Source organism: Cucurbita moschata, unplaced genomic scaffold, assembly GCF_002738365.1.
Source record: "Cucurbita moschata cultivar Rifu unplaced genomic scaffold, Cmos_1.0 Cmo_Scf00034, whole genome shotgun sequence".
Classification (NCBI taxonomy): Eukaryota; Viridiplantae; Streptophyta; class Magnoliopsida; order Cucurbitales; family Cucurbitaceae; genus Cucurbita; species Cucurbita moschata.
Window position 1 is genome coordinate 2175267 of NW_019268550.1, and position 21740 is coordinate 2197006.

The window sequence follows — 21740 nt, forward strand, 5'->3', positions numbered from 1 at the left end:
AGTTATCGAGTCGTATAACGAACACCTTAAGATTAGATCTATCGATATTACTATTTCAACTCTGCTTAATAAAGCCTATCCTTTTTCAAAGTTTGATTAATAAAATTGAAAATTTAAGAGTAAAGTAAAATAAAGGTCTCCAAAACAACCCAACATTTTATCTAACAAAAAGGTCTCTGAACAATATTAGAACAACTCAACCGATTAAAATCAAGGTTGAACATACCAATGTAAATGTAAATGTCGAGAACTCAATTTTATAGAAACATTGATGAAATATTGATATCGGTGAATATTTTTAGACAGAATTTTAGAATCGAGAATTTTAAAATATATATTTAAACTAAAAATTAACCTTTTAAATGAATTAACCTACTTATTACTAACATTATAATCACATGAATTAAATTTTATCGCTATCTTTTAAAATATTTCATTGATATTTTTTTACACTCTTTATGCCGATATCGAACACAAGACCGATATCGAACTCGAGATGGAAAAAAAAACATAGCTTTGTAATGCATGAAACTACCACCAACATTCTACCAACTGGTGGTTGCACAAATAGAGAAAGGATACTTCAAACTAAAGATATTATCAAGAATTCAATAACTTCCCAATAAACTCAATGTCCAACAATAGTAAAGAAAATAAACTCATCACCAACAAAAGAAAATGTTGAAGCAACTCTCGTTCGATCGACAAATTCATTCCGCCTTTCCGTTAGCATTGGCAGCTTTTCTCATCTTAGGACTCGCTCGGCTAGTTTTAGATGATCTCAAGAGTCATGGAAGCTTTGTCTTCAAGATGTACGGCCGACCGAGAAGCGAAACCCGTCACCGACTACCTGTTGTTGTTTCTTCAAAGGATCTCGTAGACGAAGACTGCAATTTGTTCGACGGGAAATGGGAATGGGATAATGCATCATACCCTCTTTATGAAGAAGAGACATGCCCATATTTAGTTAAACAAGTTACTTGCCAAAAGAATGGAAGACCTGATTCTTTCTACAAGAAGTGGAGATGGCAGCCTAATTCTTGCAATTTACCGAGGTATCGCAATTCGTTTACTTCTTTCGATCCCGACTCGGGATCCTAGTCTCCGACCTTATAGTCGAGATTATAATGGTATTTGGGACGGTTTCAGGTTTGATCCATTGAAGCTGTTGGATATTTTGAGGGACAAAAGAATAATGTTTGTTGGGGATTCAATACAGAGAGGGCAATTTGAATCAATGGTCTGCTTGGTTCAATCAGCCATTCCCAAAGGAAAGAAATCCCTTCAAAGAGTTCCTCCCAGGAAGATCTTCAAAGTTGAGGTACCTCAAAGGCTCAAAGCTGTAAAATATGCATACCTATCCATCATAAAAGTTCTAACATTCTATACTAAAAAGGAAGAACAATATATTTCCATTTTGAAACTAGAACCAAACAGAATATCAATTGTTTTCGAATACTCACATTTTGGATTTGTCGATTCAGGATTACAATGTATCCATTGAGTACTACTGGGCACCGTTTATAGTTGAGTCCATCTCTGATCATGCAACCAACCATACTGTGTTGAAAAGAATGGTGAAGCTTGACTCCATAGCTAACCATGGCAAGCACTGGAAAGGGGTTGATGTTTTGGTGTTTGAGAGCTACGTCTGGTGGAGATACAGACCCGTGATCAATGCAACGTATGTATTCTTTTCCTAAAGTTTCCTGGTTGGCTAGTCCCTAAACTTGGGCAGTCGAACTCATTTAGACCCTAATATTTCGACTTATGCATGAACATTGAGTCGTGATTCTACGTAGTCATCATTGGAAGTAGAGAGTCGAACAAAAAGGCAAAGTAGTATGAACAATACCCTCTTTTCTAATCAATGTTTCTCTACTTACTTCTACTAATTGTGTCCTATGTCATGTCATGTCCAATCAATCAATGTTTTATCTTTCGGTATTCTTAACGAGATCGACCAAAGGAAGGACATGTTCGGGAGAGAAACATGCCTGAATTCTTCGAAGATCTAATGTGACTTTTGTGATTTAATGAAAGTCCTTGAGATTGATTGTGTGTTTCCTTCTTTTAAGGTATGGATCTCCAGAGGATGTAAAAGAGTATACTGTGAGCACTGCATACAGATTGGCAATGGAAACATGGGCAAATTGGCTAGAATCCAACATCAACCCAAAGTCTCAAAATGTCTTCTTCATGACAATGTCTCCAACACATTTGTGGTGGGTTTCATTCTAAATGTTTTTCAGACTTTTTCAACCATTTACAGCTTAAATTTGCTTCCAATCCAGCTAAGGGTAGTCAAAACAAGGCTCCTAAGTTCTCTATGAAGTTTCTTTTCTTCATAACCTTGCTTAAATTCATTCCATCTCAGTTTAAATGGTCACTTAATAGGAAAGAAAACAACTTATCTCTTGCAGGAGCTGGGAATGGAGGCCAGGAAGTGATGAGAACTGCTTCAACGAGTCTCAACCAATGCACCATCCACACTGGGGCACTGGTTCTAGCACAGAGATTATGGAAATAATTCATGATACTATACAGAATCTCAAAGTAGATGTAACTACATTAAACATTACACAGCTATCAGAGTTTCGAAAGGATGCACATACGTCGGTTTACGGGGAGCGTCGAGGCAAGCTTTTGACCAAAGACCAGAGATCTGATCCAAAAAATTATGCAGATTGCATCCATTGGTGTTTGCCAGGAGTTCCCGATACATGGAATGAAATTTTGTATGCTTACTTGTTAAGAAACCATCAAAATCTTCCATAGATTTCAACCGAAACATCAAAGGCGAAGAATCTCTCAAGATAATTAGGAACTTGAGCATAGCATAGCTCACCGGATAAGGCTTTTTGACTTCTTCGAGATCGTAGGTTCTCTTTTTCTAATAGATATCTGTGATGTAATATTCTAAAAGACTAGAAATAAGAAAGTACCTTGTTGGCAAGGTGAAAAGTCCAAATTCCATCATCTACTTCCTGTGAGGTCAAAGGGAGGAATAGAAAGGAATTTAGATCAAAATTAAGAATTTGCTGCTTCAATTTGATTATTGTTTCCTTGAATCATAATCTGTATATGACAACTAAAAGTTTAGTCAGTCTAAAGAATTATCTACTAACGCTGACATTCAATGAGAACTTCAAATCATGCTCAAATTTGGATCATAATGAACTGAATCCAATGTCCTGACTATTTTGAAATAGTCTGAAGTATCTACTAAAGCAATTTTTATCATAATAATAATTTCAATATCACATAAATATTGCAATTTATTGATACCACTATCATGTTTTGCTCACTAAACCACCTTCCATATGATTCAGATCAAAATTTATCAGTGACAATATTTGGTGTTCTTTCACCAGCAAAAACAAAATGAAGAATGGTTTATACACAAGGAGAGTATTTTAAATGGTAAAAGAAGGCTTTTCCTATAAATTAGGAAATTGCAGCATCTTCAATACACAGAATCTAGCCTTATTGTGTATTAAATCTTGTTTAAGTACAACACATACTTTATCAATAACCAAAACGAATAATTATGTCCTCCATAGAACTCAAGGACACAACCGTACATCTATAGAACAGATGGTCGAAACTAGAGTATAGAGAGATGCTATGGGTCAACTGTGTGAACTTCAATGGTTCAATTGGTTGCCTTAGAAAGGATGTACCAAATTTCCCCTACAAATTTATGTGAACAATACTCTTCTTGACTGACTTTGAGTCCTCCAAACAGGTGCCCCAGTGGGAGAGTGTCCATTCGTCACCTCATTTCATGTTCCACCAACCAGAAAGGCAACAGGGGAAACAATCAAGAGCCATTTGGGCTAAAGATTTTGTAGTTATAAATTTAGGGCCGATATCGAATGGATTTTTAAGCACTTCAAAATACATTCCAACGGTCCTGAATCTTGCAACTGACTAAATCTAGGACAACAAAGTTGCTAATCTTACAAGTTGAAACATTAGAATAGCACCCATTTCTAAAATCCATCTTACAAATTCCAAACTTATACAAAATTCTAAACCTCCAAACAAGACAAATGGCCATAAACATGCCCTCAGAAAACCCCACTGACATAGCCAAAATAAGAAATTACATAGTTGGCCTTCCCAAACTTATCAACCAAACACGTCTTTACACCTAAAACTCCAGCAAAATATAATTACCAAATGTTCATCATCTCTCCACAAAACACACGCCACAAAAAATAGGGAAACAAGTCAAGATTCAACTTCAACCCCCAAAAGCTACTGATAATATCATAGGATCAAGAAGGAAGAAAGCCAGCTCCAAATAAGCTTGCATTCATATTTATTTATGCATGTTGCCTATATTAATTTTCTTTCAACACATGAACATAATAGAGAGTAAAAAGGACAATGAGAAACAAATCTTGTCGATATCCATAAAACACAACATACAACACCCACTGTTAACCAAGCCTACTTCGGTCTAATCACTACAGGACAGAAAATTAAACAAGCAATTGACTGAAACAAAAACGAACTCAATCTATTACTATGCACACATGTATTTGGTCCAAGCATCCAGCTCAATATGCACTTAATCATCAATGAATGCAACTAAGAGTCACAGCTCAAAAGTGAAAATATCATCTCTACGATCCGTATCTCAAAAAACCAAGCGACCAAAGATAAGATATACAAAGGGCTTCAAGTAACATTCGAATCCAAGTCTGACAAAGTTTGTAGCTCCAACAACTTTTTCAATACAGAGATACAACATAGCAGAGCAGCAATAGAAGTGAATCCACACAGCATGGGCACACAAAACAAGTTCAGCCAATAGAACCACCATGGATGTTTATCTACTTCTTTCATCCACCATTCACAAAGAATGAAGAGTAGCAATAGAAAGAAACCATTCCAAAAGTATGACAATAATAATGGAAGAGAAGAAGTAGAAACCACTTGGACAACAGGAACTGCAAAGGATTCAAAGTTCCCAGCAGACAAGTAGCAACCAAGACAACACAATGTTTTTCTAGCACGTTGAAATGCTCAATCAAGATGCCAGATCAAGTAATACCCAAATTGAAAATATTAAAACATCATATTCTAAGCAATAAGTGCTTAGGGTGAAAAAAGTACAAGCTCAGTAAATGACAGACGGAAGAACACATTGTCCACGTATTATGAAAGCAACAGAAAGCAGACAACTACAACAACAAGAGCAAATAGTAGTACTCAGAAAATACTAAATTTACTACTAGTAGATAAGTCAAATAGCACAAGTCATTGGGTAGAGTACACAAATTATCTAACTTTCTAACTCTCTCTTTGACTAACAGTAACTATAAATGAACAACTCAAAGGTGCAGTTAAACAGCAGAGGCCACAAGCAAAGGTAATGCATTCATCAAACCAGAGTAACAGTCTGCAATCAACGCAATCACCAGAGCACAACAAGCATCTGCGCACAACAAGCATCATAACCTGAATCAGAAACCCATTCAACTAATTCATCACTACACTCAATCATACAAGAAAAGGTCATGCTAAGTGAAAGCAAATTATTCAAACATAATGTTCTAGCAATCATCTAACCTTGCTAAAAAAACTACAAATAATAAAAAGTTAAAAAAAAAAAAGGAAATTTAAGTACAGATAGCTAACATAAAATAAGTAGTTCAAAGGAAAATACTTAAGATTTAACCAAAACTTTGACATTATATAGGCATTTTTTTAAAACAAGAAACCTGAAATTATGGAAGACATGTAAAAAGGAACCCATTGGCATTGTAAAAGTGTCCGAATGCCTATATTTAAAAATGAAATACCCAAAAGCAATAATATAAGAAATCCAAACGCCTCTTAGATGACTAGAATTATAAAGGTGAAAAAAAATGCTAAACCAACATTTCAAATAAACTAGATGATAAATTAACACTCCCTTCAGTTGTAAACTAAGTAAAATTCTCCAGTAAACCACAAAAGCAAGATTTGGATTACTGTAATAAGAGAAACAATCAACTTTAACAGTAAATAAATATATTCTAACAGGTAGCGCCACTAAGAATATGAAACCAATATTCTCGGATAATTCAACATTTCTAAGCCACGTATTATGTGCTACGGGGATAAACTGCAGAACATATGGCAGTATTCAGAATAAGAAACAAATATTATATGTAGGAGAATAAACAGATATATATAACAGAGGAGAAAAGATGAGAATGTCTTCATTGCCCAAACCAAATGGTAAGTTAAAGGAAGAAAAGATGAGGCAGGCAAGGACAGGATATGTAGGAGTGCCAAGTTCTCATTTACAAAGATAGTAAATGAACAAATAATACCTTCCTCCTTTCAATTTCCACATCCTCATGGTCAAATGACTTAAAACATATCAGATAATTTATAAATGTATATATATATATATACCCAACCACAAGCATTAGCATTCAGTAGCGATCACTGTTTGGGATAAATAAGATTAGGTGCTTCTTAAAGCCAACAATTCCTTCACCTATTAATATTAATAAAGAAAAATGTTCCAGGAAACTACAAAGGTCAAAATCTAAGCAATTTTGATTGCAGAAATTCCAGAAATAATCAACTTTAATTGTGAATCGATAAATTCAACAATTAATTCCATGAAAATATGAAATCAACATACTCAAAAATCCAACTTTCCAGAGGAACATAACATGAGCTAATAAAGGGATAATTTGCAGTACTATCAGAAGTGCTTTCTTACATGATGAGAAATAGGCATCATCATTGTAAGAAGTCAAACACACACACACACATATATATAAAAGAAGAAAAGACGAGAATGCTGTCTCTTTCCTGATAAAAATGATCATATAACAGGAAGAAAATAAGGGAGCAGGAAAGAACAGGCAAAATAGAAGAATAGGATTCAGAGTAGAAGCATAAAAATGAATCCATCCCTTCCCAGTTTCATATCCTACATAGTTCTAGTACAAATTGACTTAAACATATGTGATAAATCACAATGACGCAACCAATGCATAGCAAATATACCAGCTAAAATTCAAATTTCCTAGATTGTATCCCAATCACATCAACATTTCAAGTCCTAACAACATAATACATGAACAAGTGAAATTCCAAATAATAACCGCACAAACGTAAATATTATCAAATGCACAAATATATTGAAAATAAGGTGAAAGGACTAAAGACGGAACATGGCAATACCAAGAAACAAAAACCAAAAAGTGGAAACTGCTATTAAATTGGAAGGTTCACTAGTAAAAGAGCCCGCCAACATTAATAGTAACATACGAAAATGATTTATTAAGAGAACTTCTACGGTTCAACAGTCACCCTGACAATAAGCCGAACCCAAAAAATGCTAGAGCAACAAAAACTAAATAAAAGAAAAAACTAAATGTGAAATGTCGAGAAAACAAAGATTTGCAAGCAAAACATGCATCTATGGTAAGCTCAAATGCTAAAAGCCATAAAACTAAAATTAATGACGGTAAAACCGCAGGAATTTAACACCATCAAGCAGAGGGGAAACGCTGCGAAGTATTTTTGGAACAAACATGAAAAATAGTAAGAACAAGGTATGGGTAGCCAATCTAAAATCACACACTTGATGCAATAATTGACAGTAAGAATGAAAAAGAGAATACCTCAGTAATATGGTGGCATATTGGGATACAATCCTCCAGGTGGAACACGTGGTGATGGTGATGCTCCTGCCTGTTGATGGTGGTGATTTGGGTGCCCGGATGCTGATGACATGCTACTATAATGCCCACTATCCGGATAACCACCAGAAGGCATTCCAACCGAACTCTGTGATAACCTATATAGTGATGAAACACCCCCAGCTCCGCCCAATCCACCTCCAGAACTACCCAAGCCCCCACCTACACTTCCCATACCGCCATATATTGAGGAACCGGGCCCGCCGTACCCACCACCATATGGACCGCCACCATATCCGCCGGAGCTGCCCTGCGAAGATAGAGCCTGACTACCGACAGAGGATATTCCTGGCCCCATTGAAGAGTTGAGCGGATGGTGACCAAGTGGCTGCGCCCCTTGAGGGCCACCAGAAAAGCCTCCATACGATCCCATGCCACCGGGACCACCATATTGTCCGCCCGAACCGGGGATTGCTGATGGAGGAGCCATAGGCATACCATCTCCATGCAAGTTTCCTTGACCCGCTCCCGTCGTTTGAATTCCATCCGTCCCACCGCCAGGTTTCCCTTTTTTCCCATCGTTAGCGTATTTACAACTCAACTGCCTTCCATCAATCGTCTTGATTGGATCAACCAGAGCTGCTTGAGCACCCTCTGCCTTTTTGTACACAAACAAAGCATAGCCTCTACACTTACCCGTCTGCTTATCGAAGCCTAGCGGTCCCTCCTCAATTTCTCCATACAGCGAAAAGTGTGCCAACAGTTTATCGGCCGGCATATCCATTGGAACATTCGCCACATAAATTTTCCTCAACGACAAGTCTGCAGCGTTCGAACTCTGCCCAGAAACTCCCACTGCAGCCAATTGCGTCACCGTAACGCGGCCATCAATTGTCTTGCTCGGTTCTTTCAAAGCCAGTATAGAACCATCAACATGCTTAAAAGTCACAAAGCCATAACCTTTCGATTTCCCAGTCACCTTGTCAATAATAACAACAGCTTCTTCAAGCTCGCCATAAGCGGAAAAGAGAGAACGCAAACCTTCTGTACTAGTATCGCAACTAAGACCCCGAATAAACAGCTTCCGCTGGGAGACATCACGGTCTGCAATACACCGTACTGCATCAAGAACATCCACGTGACGCGAAACTGCATCTTGTAAAATATCGATAAGCTGGTCCGGAGTGAAACGATCAATGATCTTGCGAGCGTCTTCAGGAGTAATTCTAGAGAAAGAATGGTCGGAGGAGTCGACGCCATTTTCGTCCATCCTCCGCTTCTTGGTGACGTCCATGGCGTAAATGAGACGGAGAAAGGAGGTCCCTGGAGGTGTAGAGTAAAAGTAGAGGAGGAAGAAGAAGAAGAGGGTGAAGCTAAAAGCCCTAATCCGAGTGTTGGAGCGATGACGGAGACGAAGATAATGGCGGGTAGTTGATTCTATAATATTTTAATTGGGCTGGGCCGTACCCAATTTCGGGTCGGACTTTTTATGGGCCTATGGGCTTTCAAAAATATTTAATTTGTTTTTTATAATTACACCCTTTTAATTTATTAAATTACCTCTTAAGCCACATGGTTTCTTATAATTAATTTGCGACCCCTATAATCTGTCAAGGTTTTACATTTATATGTATAATTTTTTAATTTTTTAAAAATTTAATTGCTATTTAAAATATAATGTAAAAGTAAAATTAAAAACTTTATAATTAAATAATAATTAAAATCATTTAGCAAGATAAATTAGGGTGTATGGTCCAGTTGAGTTGAGAAATTTTTTTAACATAATCCAAAAGTTGGGATTTGTTGGACTGGTAACCTGCCCAATCCAAAACTTTTCACAAAAGTTCTGTTGGTTGGATCGGTAGCCCTATCCAACTCAAAACTTTTCACAACCCACCCAACCTAACCAACCCATTTTCGGTTTGGGTTCAGGTCGATTGTCAATTTTTTTTATATTAATCCACAATTTATAATTATTCCGATATAATCTTAAATAAAATATATTAAGAGTTCACAAACAAACATAAAATTAATTATTAAAAAAAAAACAAAAAATCAAAGCAACTAAAATTCTAACATATTAACCTAGTTCAAGGGTTATAAAATTAAATAGACAACAAAAATAATTAGTTTTTTAATTGAAATATGCGTTAAAATTGACATGAAAATAAAAATATATATAAATTAGAATATAATAATGTTGCAACACGAATACATTAAAATTTAAAATATACTTTAAAATTATTTATATATATAAGCCTTTATTTCAAAAATAACTTTATTTAAATGAGGTATTAAATAATTTTTTTGTAATAACAATATATTTAAAAAAAAATTATAAACGGTTGGAATGATTATTTAAAAATAATTTAATTGTTTGTATTACATAACAAATATTTAAAAGTAATATAAAATAATAAAATAATATAAAAGAAATTAAACAAAATAATAAAAATAAACATAAGTATATATATATACATTCAGATGCAAATGCAGAGTAAAGAATTACGATATCGACATACAGTGAATTGACGGGTTTAAAGAATGTTTGCGTTTTTTTTGTCATAGCTAAAACTCAATGAGCATTGATGAAAAAAATGGCCAAAAGAGACAAATACCATTGCCCACTTCATAAACAAAGGAAACATTATGAATATTACATAATTTCATGCATCTTTTAAACAGTACTTGAATTTAGAACTTCTAACGGGTTTTTATAGCATATTCCTACTCGGAAAGCAAAACTAAAACTCTATCGTCCGTAGCACCAGAACAAATACTCAGTGACCAGAAGGATTTAAGACTTGAACCAAGCAGCCATTAAATCCAAACAACTAATGAACTCCCTGACCAGTTAAGGACTTACTCGTGTTGCTTGTTATGCACATTACTGGACCATCCACCAACATTAGGCTGCCCTCCTCCTCCATAGTTGTTTTGTGGAGGTGGCCCGCCGGAGTGTGAAGGTCCACCGTAGTTGTTTGGCGGTGGACCTCCCCAATAGTTGTTTGGCTGTGGCCCTCCATAGTTGTGTGGTGGTGCTGGCCCGGAGTGCGGTGGTGGTGGTGGTGGTGGTGGTGGTGGTGCATAGTTGCGTGGTGGTTGTCCAGCATAGTTGTTCAGTGGTGGCGGCGGCGGTCCGCCAAAGTTGTTTGGTGGCGGTGGTGGTGGTCCTCCCGCATAGTTGTGTGGTGGTGGCGGCGGTCCGCTGAAGTTGTTTGGTGGCGGCGGTGGTGGTCCTCCTGCATAGTTGCCTTGGGGCATTCCTCCACGGTTCTGAGGCGACATACCGGCGTTAAAATTGTTGGGAGGCATATTGCTTGGAGCTGGCGGACTCATGTTTGGTCCAGTAGGTTGATTTGGTGAAGCATTTGGAAATTCTCTACTTTGCATGTTTTCCCTCCTCCTCTCAAAGTTTCTTGACCTGTCAAAATTACGAGGTCTATCGTTGCGCTTATTCCTCTCATTCGCTCGAGCATTGTTTCTAATCCATTCCTCGTGGTACTTCGGGTCATATGGAACAGCTTGTCCGTTGATAAAAGGCTCCCCTGCCAAAGGAAAAACGACGCAGAAAATCAGATAATAGTTCTGTACAACTCCATACTAAACAGCAAAATAGTTTTAGCCACAAGACGTGGACCATCACAACACCATTTAGCGAGTTCTCCAAAGGGAAACACTACAACAAAAAGACACTGGCTTTACAATTGACCCTTGATTGTTCGCAAGAAATACGAGCTTTCCGATTATGTTTATCGGTGTAAGGACGAGAAACTTAAAGATTAGAGCTTTCATTGAAATGCTCCATTTACGGACAGTTTGCTCAGGAGTGCATTACATTCTGACAAATTATTTTAGCTTATTAGACATCTTAAGAACGAGGAATGAAGGAGTCAGGACCCTACACCATCATACAAGAGCTTCAAATTTTCAAGCATATGTAACTCTGCCTCCATACCAGGAATACTCAATTAGAACTACTGACTTCTATTTACAAAAATTAGACACTGAAAGAAAAGGAATTACCTCCATAATCTTTATTCTTGACATCCAAGTATGAATCAGGAAGGACCCAACGAACCTTAGGCAGCTCTGAGGAGGAAAAGGCACAACCTCATACAATCAATACAAAAGAAAGAAATAACTAACACAACGAAATAAAATAAAACAGGACATAAAGGTATGCCACCTTTGATCTTGTAAGAAAGTTCTTCAGAAACAAGGCACCCAAATGCAAAGTAGCATCTGGTTGAAACAGAGTATATCTTCATCCTAGCTTCTTCCTCACTGTAACAACAAGATGCCAAATAGGAAAATGCAGTAAAAATCAGATACCCGAATGATTTCAAATACCATTTATCAAATAGACACCGACATACGGCAAAATTATCCTTTAGTGAAAGAAGCCGATAGAACAAAGTAGTACCTGTGGTGAGCCACAATTCCATTCAGAATTCTCAAATTCCATCTTCCATAAAAATTTCAGAGAATATTTATAAACAGTCGATACTGATAATGATTTTTGTAAGAATTGACAGTGACCATTATTAGAGACTAACAGTTATACTTAAGAAATATATTTGAACGTATTTTGTCGAGTGATAACCATCTCAAACATTGGAAAACCTAGGACAAATCCCATGAGGAAATTCTTCTCTACATACTTTGATTCAGCGCCAGAAAAATTAAAGCATTCACCATTCTCTTCTAGATACCTTACTATAATCACTAAAATACCAAAAGAGACACGATTTAATACGATCATTAGGGCAGGCCAATGTTAGGGCAAAATTAAAAAAAATCTAACACAATCGACGAGAACAAAACTTCACCTTCCGATAACCATGGCAAGCGTTTTGATATAGCTGTCGATAATCTCATCCCTGGTGGGATCCCCCTCTGGCTTCTCCATGACAACGAGCCAGTGCTCAAAATCACAACCATCGAGCAATATAGTCTCCTTGGGTGGGCGATTAGACCAGTTAGGATTCGGGTCGTTGAGAGAGGAAGAAGTCGCACGGGTAGCAAACTCCCTCACGCTCGGCGCCGGAGAGACGCTGCGGAAATCAGCGCCGACTATAGCAGTGAGGGGACGGAGATAGCGCAGAAGGGAGGAAGAGGAGCAAGAAGAGGCGGAGATGGCGGCTCGGTTGGCAGTGAGAAAGGAACGAGAGAACATAGACGTCAAAATTAGGGTTTTAGGGAGCGAGCGAGAGAAGAGCTGAGTCGCCATGGTAGAGGGCTGAAACAAAGACAGGGTTTTGCCGATGGCTTATCGCTCCTTAAAAAGGACGCTTATTACAATTATTTAAATTATATATATATATATATATATATATTAACAAAATTAGTTAAAGAAATATATTTTCATTAATAACAATTTTATATTTTGTTTTTATAATAAATTTGGAAAACTTTTCTCTTTTTTTCCATTTTTTATTAAGATTTCAGAAATATTTTCTTAAATATAGTTTTAAACTTAATTAAAACAATGTAATAAATTAAAAATAATTTTCCAATACCCTAAACCCTACGAGATGTCCCACGTTGGTGGGAGGAGAACAAAACATCATTTATAAATAAAGGTATGGAAACCATCCCCTAGCAGACCCGTTTCAAAGCCTTGAGGGAAAAGTCCGAAAGGGGGAAACTCAAAGAGGACAATATCTGTTGACCCCTAACACATTGTAGATCTGGGGCGTTACAAATGATATCAAAGTCAGACACCGGACAATGTGCCAGTAAGGACGCTGGCTCCAAAGGGGGTGGATTTGGTGGCGGTCCCACATCGATTGGATGAAGGAAAGAGTGCAGAGTCAGACACCGGATGATGTGTCAGCCTTCTCGCTGTTTCCCGAAGGGGCGTAGACACGAGGTGGTGTATCAGTAAGGACGCAGGACACACTGAGCCCAAAAGAGGGTGGATTGTGATGTCCCACATGGGTAAAAGAGATACTCGACTAGTCACCATTGAATATATATGTATGTATGTTTGTATGTGTATATATATATATAAGATTAGTCGTTTTAAAGATCCCTTAGTTTTACTTCCACCGGTGACCATTGACCCAGGTCGCAACAATGGAGGAGAAGAAATTGTTCCATTTTTATTCATAAATTCCAAAAATCAAATTTGAGCTCGGAATTTGTTCTTCCTTGACCAATACACTGCAGGAGATTCCTTCCTCAGATTCTTCGGTATTTAATGGCCACGGCGTTGCTGCCCTCAACTCACCCTTTTCCCCTTCGTTTTTCTCCCACTCCCTCCCCCAAACACCGCCAATTTTCCTCTCTTCCTCTCCCTCCAGAACCCTTATTTCCCAAATCGAACCCTAACCGATCCCTCAAGACGGTGGTGGTTCGAGCCGAGAGCTTGCAGAGCCTTGTATCGGGTGCTGTGAACATCGTCCAATCGAATCCCCCCACGTGGCAATCGGCCTTACTCACTAACCTGCTGATTTTCGTCGCTGGTTCGCCGATTCTGGCCTTGGGATTGTCTGTTTCGGGCATTGCTTCTGCTTTCTTGCTTGGTACTCTCACATGGCGTGCTTTTGGACCCTCTGGTTTCCTTCTTGTTGCTACCTACTTCGTCATTGTTCGTCTATGATCCTTTCTCTTGAAATTCCATTTGAGTTTTGTGTTTGCTTCGTTGATTGATTGATTGATTGGTGGGGTTTCGTTGTTCTCTAGCATTTTTATGGCTTGAATTGGCTGTTTTATTGATTGATTGCTGTTCTTCATTGTTGTTGTGATTGAATAATTCTAGTATGCTTGCACCCATCTGTTTAGATGATCAATTAAAGACAAATGGTGTTAAATTCATAGGGGGTTTGGATTGTTTCTGCTTCATAATTGCTTCAGATTATTGTTATGGAATACTTGGATTGTTTTACAGACGTGAATGGATTCTCAAAGTTCTGGATGCACAGCTTTGAGGTTCATTGTCAAGTTGAAGACTACCTGATTGTTATTTCTCTTAAAATTTTCACCTTCTTCAAAGGGCTTCTCTCTCACGTCGGTTGGGGAGGAGAATGAAGTATTCTTTATAAGGGTGTGGAAACTTCTTCCTAGCATACGCGTTTTAAAAACCTTGAGGGAAAGCCGGAAAGGGAAAGGCTAAAGAGGACAATATCGGCTAGCAGTGGACTTGAGCTATTACAAATGGTATTAGAACTAGACACGGGGCGATGTGCCAGCGAGGAGGCTGAGCCCCGAATAGGGGTGGATATGAGGTAGTGTGCCAATAAAGACGTTGGACCTCGAAGAAGGGTGAATTGGGGAGTCTCACATCAATTGGAGAAGAGAACAAGTGCCAGCGAGGACGTTGGGCCCCGAAGGGGGGTGAATTGTGAGATTTTCCACGTTGGTTGGGGAGGAGAATGAAGTACTCTTTATAAGGTGTGGAAACCTCTCCCTAGCATATGTGTTTTAAAAACCTTGAGGGGAAGCCCGAAAGGGAAAGCCTGAAGAGGACAATATGGACTTAAGCTGTTACAAATGGTATTAGAGTCAGACATGGGGCGATGTGCCAGTGAGGAGGCTGAACCCCGAAGGAGGTGGACCCAAGGCGGTGTGCCAACAAGGACGCTGGGCCCCAAAGGGGGTGGATTGGAGGGTCCCACATCGACTGAAGAAGGGAACGAGTGCTAGCGAGGACGCTGGGCCCTGAAGAGGGGTGGATTGTGAGATCCCACATCGGTTGGAAAGGAGAACGAAACATTCTTTATAAGAGTGTGGAAACCTCTTCCTAGCAGATGCGTTTTAAAAACCTTGAAGAGAAGCCCGAAAGGGAAAGTCTAAAGAGGACAATATCTACTAGCGGTGGGTTTGAGCCGTTACAAATGAACTACCAACACGTTCTTAATCTTGTTCGCTCTTTACATTTACTTTGGTGACTGGAAGCTACAGAACTACCTCTTCCAGCAACGCTAATAACCCTCCTGCTGAACTTCTGTTTCCCAGGGAACAGCTGCAACAAAGGTCAAGATGGCTCAAAAGGAAGCACAAGGGGTAGCTGAAAAGAGAAAAGGAAGAAGAGGACTTGGTAGTGTTATAGGATCCAGTGCTGCTGGTTGTGTGTGTGCTTTGCTCATGATAAACAACACTGGAGGAGAAGCATTCCGACAACTTTGGCGACTTGGTTTTGTTGCCTGTTTCTGTACTAAATTGAGTGATACTGTCTCAAGTGAAATAGGGAAGGCATATGGTCGGATAACGTAAGTAATCCATTCCTTGTCGAACTTGATCAAGCACATATTTTATCTTCTAATCATCATTTTTCTCGAGTTCGTAGTTTTCAGGAGAATTTTCAAACAATATTGATACGAATAAGGTGTCTTAATCATTCATGTTATTGTCTTGATCAAGCTATCTTGTGGAATGATTCGAATCATGAGTTTAGAAATGAGGTTTCTTTACTCTTGATCTTGATCATCAAGGTAATCCATTCCAAAACTTTCACTTGGGTTGATTCCTTGTCATTTTTGGAGTTCTTGGATAATTTAGATCAAGAGATCTCGTTCTTTAACAAAGTTTTTGGATCGAATCCCAGGAGTTTCATAATAAGTATAGTTTATGTTTTTCAATTCCTCGGAAAAACATGTTATGTGTTTCATCGATTCACTGATGATTCATTTCAAATCAGGTACCTGGTGACAACATTTAGGATAGTTCCTCGGGGAACAGAAGGGGCTGTCAGTCTGGAGGGAACCTTTGCTGGACTCTTAGCAGCAAGTGTTCTTGCATTTGTTGGCTGTCTTTTGGGCGACGTAATTATTTCAATCCTTTCCTACTCGTTTTGTATTGCTCGTTCTTTAACAAGGTTTTTAGATCAAATCTCTGTCGACGTTGATGCAGGTAACTGCATCTGAAGCAATTGTATGCGTTGTAGCTTCACAGATAGCTAATCTTGGTGAAAGCATCATTGGTGCTGTGCTTCAAGAGAAGGAGGGATTTCAGTGGGTAAGCAAGTGAAGTTTGTGATCTCTGATTGCCTTAGTTTGATTATGTTAGTTTGTTTATGAGTTGAACTGTTCTTCTGTTATTGCCTGCTCTCATGTAATGTTGGCTTGGTTGGGTCATCACGAACAATGGATTTGCTTGGTTGGGTCATCACGAACAATGGATTCGAGTGACTCAGCTGAAGGGTCTTGATTGAGCAACTGCTCATTGGTACGAGGTCTTTTAGGCAAAGTCATGAGAGTTTATGTTCAAAGTGGACAATATCATACCATTAGGGAAGTTTGTGGTTTCTAACATGGTATCAGAGTCATACCCTTAACTTAGCCATGGCTATAGAATCCTCAAGTGTCGAATAAAAAAGTTGTGAGTCTCGAAGGTGTAGCCAAAAGTGACTTAAGGGTAGAAAAAAGTGTACTTTGTTCGAAGGCTCCAGAGAAGAAGTCGAGTCTCGACTAAGAGGAGGTTGTTCAAGGGCTCCATAGGCCTCAGGGAGGCTATATGGTGTACTTTGTTCGAGGGGAAGATTGTTGAGAGAGGAGTCTCGAAAGATCATAGATTTATAAGTAAGGAATACTATCTTCAATGGTACGAGACATTTTGGGAAAATCAAAAACAAAACCACGAGTGCTTATGCTTAAAGTGGACAATATTATACCATTACGGAGGTTCGTGTTTACTAACAGAAACTCCTTCCCCTCCCTTCTCGGCCTACTGATATGTTTCCGGTTTCCATTACGTTCTGGTCGTACTTCTTCGATCTGATTCTTTGTTATTCTATTTGCAGCTCAATAATGATGTTGTTAATGTCATTAACATATCCATAGGCAGCGTTTTAGCTATCTTGATGCAGCAACTCATACTTGGTCACTGACATATTCATACTCGGATGGAGCTCTCTCACCTTCTCAAGTGATCAGGTGGTGTTCTCCCTTGATAGAAAGCTGCAACGGATGGACGAGACGACCGAAGCCTTCCCCCGGAATCGTTACGACGATTCAATGCTTTGATCTCTAATATCACTTTGTAGTTAATTACCCCTTTTTCTTTTAAGGGGAGGAATGGTACGTAAATATATTTGGTAGGAAATGGAATAGGTGCACCATGTTCGATTTTATATTAAATAAGTTTTGAACTTTTAATTACGTGTCTAATATGTTATTAATTTATTCAACGTTTTTTAAAACTCACCGACCCTTTAAATTGTTGATTTTAAAAAAAATTATTAAATACATGTTTATCATAATTTTATTTGATAGTTATCAAAAGAATCCTTAATTTTCTTTTTTATTTTTTAAAATTAAGTTTTACGAATATTATTTCTATCATAATTTTATTTGTTTGTGTTGGTTTCTTACAAATGTTTTCCAAATTCGAAGCCAAAATTTGAAAACTAATTTTAAAAAACAGAAAGTAAGAAACGAAATCAATCTTTATCAAAAGAGTCTAACCAATTAAGGTTAAATGTCTTACCTAGTTGTGCTATATTCATCCCAATATTCGGAGGATCCTTTCCCTAAACCCTTACACGTTTTTGTGAATCTTAGTGTAACAAGCTTGTCTGAAAGAAATGTATAAAAAAGCCCCTACTTCCTCTAATTGCGGAGTTCTACCCATTGTGAATCCAACAAAGAATCCCTTGTTCGATAGGGTTTGAGGTTTGAAATCCAAGATTCAATCTCAATGCATTAGATGAGGTGGCTATTAATTAGCTCTAACTCTAAAGGCCGAGGAAAAGTCTAAGAGAAAGACCACAAGGAGGCACCGAAGGTGATAGGGGATTGACCTCTACCATCAAGCAATGTTAACTTAAAGTTTATATATTTTTTTCCCTTAGCTCAACTAAATAAAAGGGTAGAAATTCCGAACTCTAATTTTTTGGTCGGTGATACAGCGTTTTAGGGCTTGTTTACAGCTTTCTTTTCCAAGAGAAAAAAAGTGGTGAGAATAAAATAAGAATAAGCCATAACTGCATGGAAACAAACAGATACCAGAGTTTGAATAAAGCCAAAACAACCTAACCAATACCCATGAATATTGAGCAAGTCTAGCCAATGTTGAATTCCACTTAATATCATTACTGTAAAAGGCAAACTAAGCAGACAGACTATGAAGATAAATGCATTGTTTTCAGCGCCCATGACCATTAAGTTTCTACCTAAAACTTGCGCCTAGTGCTTATCAAGTTCTTTACTGTCGTACCTTTCATATGAGTATGCCATTTTCTCCACAAGAAGTTGTCCTGGCCAGCTCTCCTGATGGCCCCATTGTTGCCTATGATGCCTCCACAGGCACCCCTCTAGCCAGTTTCAACGATAGCCGTTCGCCTCGCCGTGGTATCACCCGAGCTGGGCGGAGTTCCATCGCCGTCTCCCACATCTGCCCAGTCACTGCTTCGGGTTCAATCCACATTTATAATTGGTGGAATTCATCTGCCTTCCAGAGTATCACTGTACCTGAACCTGTTGCTCCTCTCACAGCCACTCCTGATGGGTTTTATCTGTTTGCTGGTGGCCTTTCAGGCTGCATTCATACGCTCTCTCTTCCATCTGGGGATGTTCTCAACTCTTTACCCGCACACAGGAAATCAGTTTCTTGCCTTGAACTTAGCGCTGATGGGTCACTTCTCATTTCAGGTGGGGATGATGGCATGATTGTTGTCATGCCAATCTTTCAACTTGTTCAAGCCAAACCACAGGAAAATGCAACCAAACACATTCTACATCAGTTTTCAGCACATACTGATTCAGTGACTTCCATTTACTCTGTCATGGGTATGTCCAGTTCCCAAATAGTCTCAAGCTCAATGGATGGCAGATGCAAGTTCTGGAGCTTGCTCTCAGGAACAGTCTTGCACACCGTGGTGTTCCCTTGTGCCATTTTCAGTGTGGTCTTAGATCCATCAGAAACAGAGTTTTTCGCTGCAGGAACTGATGGGTTGGTGTACAAGGACTCATTGAGACATAACATCAAACACCTTATAAGCACAGATTCTGAACTAACTCCACCAGCATCCGACGACTTGGCGTACAGGTGCTCATTGAGGCATAAAAACAAACACCTTATGGGCACAAGCTCTGAACTAATTTCATGGTCCCCAAAGCACGATGCTGCAGTTGTATCTATAGTCATAATCAACGAAGGAAATAACTTAATATCTGCAGCAGAAGATGGGAACATCTGGGTCTGGCAAGTGAACAAGGGGCAGGTGATAATGACCCTCGAAAATGAGATGGGAAGCATAAGCGATTTGGCGATTGCCACAGAAAAAAGGCATGAAAAAGAACGAAATGTCAGAAGGGGCAGCCATGGGAGAGCAATGAAACGCGAGAGCTCTAGATTACCCAGTCCCATGTTGGGGTTATTGATAAATCAAACAGCTGAGATGCAAGGCGCGGTGGCGGCGGGCGGAAGCGACGTGAGAAGAGCCATTGAGTTGCTGGAATCTGCCATCGCTATGTATGAGAAGATGTTGGAGCTAATCTTGAAGGAAGCCAAAGCTGGCTACAATCAAAGAGAAGAAATACAAAGATGACAAATTCCCAAATTCTTGTTCTCAAATTTTAGGGTTCTATGCATCAATAATTTCATACCATGAATAAAATATGTTCACCGGTACAGGCCATTCATGTCTCATCTTTCTTTGTTCCCCTCTCGAACCGATGCAGGATCTCATAGGGGACGGGTACGGGCCATCCTCGTCCCATCCTTCTTTGTTCCCCGCTCCAACCGATGCATGATCTCATAGGGGACAGGTTCAGGCCATCCACGTCTCATCCCTCTTTGTTCCCTTCTTCAATCGATGCAAGATTTCATAGGGGACGGGTACGGGCCATCCTCATCCCATCCTTCTTTGTTCCCTGCTCCAATCGATGCAGATCTCATAGGAAACAGGTAGGGGCCATCCACATCTCATCCTTCTTTATTCCCCTCTCCAACCGATGTGGGATCGGATGGGTACAGGTCATCCTCGTTCCATCCTTCTTTGTTCCCCGCTCCAACCGATGCATGATCTCATAGGGGACAGGTACGGGCCTTCCTCATCTCATCCTGTCTTGTCCTTGCCACCTAATTTAATTTCTATTAATGGAATATAAAATATTATAATAAATCTAATAATATTTCATAATTAAAAATATAATATGTAATTTCTAAAATATCACATTTAAATAATACAGGAAAGTCTCTAAATTTTTTAAAAAAACAAATATATAATAGTTTAGTTTTGAGCGGGAGACAAAATAAAGCGTCCATAATAAAGACGTTTACTGTCTACTCTTGATTCAACACACTTCCACTTTAGTGTACGAGTCGATACTCATATTTTCTCTCGAACCATAGTAATATCTTTTTTTTTTCAAATCATTGAATTATTTATTTCTCTTGAAATTTCTCTTCAATGTTTATTTTTAAACACATCGTTTTTTTTCGGGGCCTACAGCCATTAGTACATGCTTTGTTAAACCCCCATAACAAACCTTTTGAATAAACAGAGTAATCAAATGAAATAAAGCAGCTCGATAGGACCCAATACCCAAAGCTAACATCATAAGTTAGAACTCAACAAAATAAATAAACAAACAAACTGAACGAACACTTAGGCATATCTGTTGAGGATGATTAGTAGTCCCACGTCTGTTAACTAAAGGGAAGATCATGAGTTTATAAGTAAAAAAAACATCATCTCCAGTATCACGAAGCCTTTTAGAAAAACTAAAAGTAAAACCATTAGAGCTTATGCTCTTTTCTAACCAAACCAATTATCTACCACCATGCAAAAATGATCTAATATACACTAGATATTGTCCTCTTTGGGCTTTGCTAGGGGAAGTTTCCACACCCTTATAAAGGGTATTTTGTTCTCCTCCCCAACCAATGTGGGACATCACAATCCACCCCCTTTTGGGGCCAGCGTCCTCTTGACACTATTTCATTTTTCCGGGACCCCTGCCAAATTCACCCCCTTTGGAGCCCAATGTCCTTACTGGCACACCGTGATATGAACCTAGACATCAATCATACAATATGCTTCAATGAAGATGTGAAGAAAAGGTTGTCAAAATTATCAAAAGATGTTTCAATTCATGCTACATTGAAGAAGAATAAAGTTTGATTGTTGTA

General features: G+C 38.6%; 5 protein-coding genes across 10 annotated transcripts; 3 read left to right on the forward strand and 2 right to left on the reverse strand.

Annotated features, from left to right (window-relative positions):
- Positions 1-573: 573 nt before the first annotated feature.
- On the reverse strand, positions 574-9065 carry LOC111430581 (UBP1-associated protein 2C-like). 5 transcript variants are annotated; one of them, XM_023066862.1, is made up of 3 exons: positions 7644-9065; positions 2946-2987; positions 574-887 (listed from the first exon to the last, which is right to left on the reverse strand). In XM_023066862.1, exon 1 carries the CDS (start codon positions 8953-8955, stop codon positions 7645-7647), a length of 1311 nt encoding a protein of 436 aa, XP_022922630.1. In that variant the 5' UTR covers positions 8956-9065; the 3' UTR covers positions 574-887; positions 2946-2987; position 7644. The 5 variants fall into 5 exon arrangements, with proteins under 5 accessions (XP_022922630.1, XP_022922631.1, XP_022922632.1 ...); XM_023066863.1 differs by lacking the exon at positions 574-887 and having other exon boundaries at positions 2920-3078; XM_023066864.1 differs by lacking the exons at positions 574-887; positions 2946-2987 and adding an exon at positions 3072-3091.
- LOC111430582 (protein trichome birefringence-like 31) lies at positions 648-2977 on the forward strand. The gene is made up of 5 exons (XM_023066865.1): positions 648-1055; positions 1150-1321; positions 1485-1684; positions 2079-2225; positions 2424-2977. The coding sequence occupies exons 1-5, from the start codon at positions 679-681 to the stop codon at positions 2776-2778; spliced, it is 1251 nt and encodes a 416-aa protein (XP_022922633.1). The 5' UTR covers positions 648-678; the 3' UTR covers positions 2779-2977.
- A 1194-nt stretch (positions 9066-10259) lies between the features above and the next one.
- Positions 10260-12944, reverse strand: LOC111430715 (multiple organellar RNA editing factor 8, chloroplastic/mitochondrial). Of its 2 annotated transcripts, XM_023067103.1 has the most exons (5): positions 12494-12944; positions 11851-11948; positions 11688-11753; positions 10867-11209; positions 10260-10830 (listed from the first exon to the last, which is right to left on the reverse strand). In XM_023067103.1, the coding sequence occupies exons 1-5, from the start codon at positions 12892-12894 to the stop codon at positions 10524-10526; spliced, it is 1215 nt and encodes a 404-aa protein (XP_022922871.1). In that variant the 5' UTR covers positions 12895-12944; the 3' UTR covers positions 10260-10523. The 2 variants fall into 2 exon arrangements, with proteins under 2 accessions (XP_022922871.1, XP_022922870.1); XM_023067102.1 differs by having other exon boundaries at positions 10260-11209.
- Positions 12945-13698: 754 nt separating this feature from the next.
- Positions 13699-17743, forward strand: LOC111430893 (protein VTE6, chloroplastic-like). Its single transcript, XM_023067374.1, has 5 exons — positions 13699-14256; positions 15624-15877; positions 16306-16429; positions 16518-16622; positions 17407-17743. The coding sequence occupies exons 1-5, from the start codon at positions 13867-13869 to the stop codon at positions 17491-17493; spliced, it is 960 nt and encodes a 319-aa protein (XP_022923142.1). The 5' UTR covers positions 13699-13866; the 3' UTR covers positions 17494-17743.
- Positions 17744-18834: 1091 nt separating this feature from the next.
- On the forward strand, positions 18835-20154 carry LOC111430540 (protein ROOT INITIATION DEFECTIVE 3-like). The gene has a single exon (XM_023066803.1). It carries the CDS (start codon positions 18835-18837, stop codon positions 20152-20154), a length of 1320 nt encoding a protein of 439 aa, XP_022922571.1.
- The last annotated feature ends 1586 nt before the right edge of the window (positions 20155-21740 follow it).

Excerpts from the sequence above, each read along its gene's own strand:
- LOC111430540 (XM_023066803.1), top strand. The coding sequence starts at position 18,835 with ATGCCATTTTCTCCACAAGAAGTTGTCCTGGCCAGCTCTCCTGATGGC.
- LOC111430715 (XM_023067102.1), bottom strand. The coding sequence starts at position 12,894 with ATGGCGACTCAGCTCTTCTCTCGCTCGCTCCCTAAAACCCTAATTTTG. Across the intron at positions 11,754-11,850 it reads ACTTTCTTACAAGATCAAAG|AGCTGCCTAAGGTTCGTTGG; the intron begins GTGGCATACCTT and ends TTTCCTCCTCAG. Across the intron at positions 11,210-11,687 it reads CAAGAATAAAGATTATGGAG|GGGAGCCTTTTATCAACGGA; the intron begins GTAATTCCTTTT and ends TTCCTTTGGCAG.
- LOC111430582 (XM_023066865.1), top strand. The coding sequence starts at position 679 with ATGTTGAAGCAACTCTCGTTCGATCGACAAATTCATTCCGCCTTTCCG. Across the intron at positions 1,322-1,484 it reads GGAAGATCTTCAAAGTTGAG|GATTACAATGTATCCATTGA; the intron begins GTACCTCAAAGG and ends TTGTCGATTCAG. Across the intron at positions 2,226-2,423 it reads ATGTCTCCAACACATTTGTG|GAGCTGGGAATGGAGGCCAG; the intron begins GTGGGTTTCATT and ends TATCTCTTGCAG.
- LOC111430581 (XM_023066862.1), bottom strand. The coding sequence starts at position 8,955 with ATGGACGTCACCAAGAAGCGGAGGATGGACGAAAATGGCGTCGACTCC.
- LOC111430893 (XM_023067374.1), top strand. The coding sequence starts at position 13,867 with ATGGCCACGGCGTTGCTGCCCTCAACTCACCCTTTTCCCCTTCGTTTT. Across the intron at positions 16,430-16,517 it reads TTGGCTGTCTTTTGGGCGAC|GTAACTGCATCTGAAGCAAT; the intron begins GTAATTATTTCA and ends ACGTTGATGCAG. Across the intron at positions 16,623-17,406 it reads AGAAGGAGGGATTTCAGTGG|CTCAATAATGATGTTGTTAA; the intron begins GTAAGCAAGTGA and ends TTCTATTTGCAG.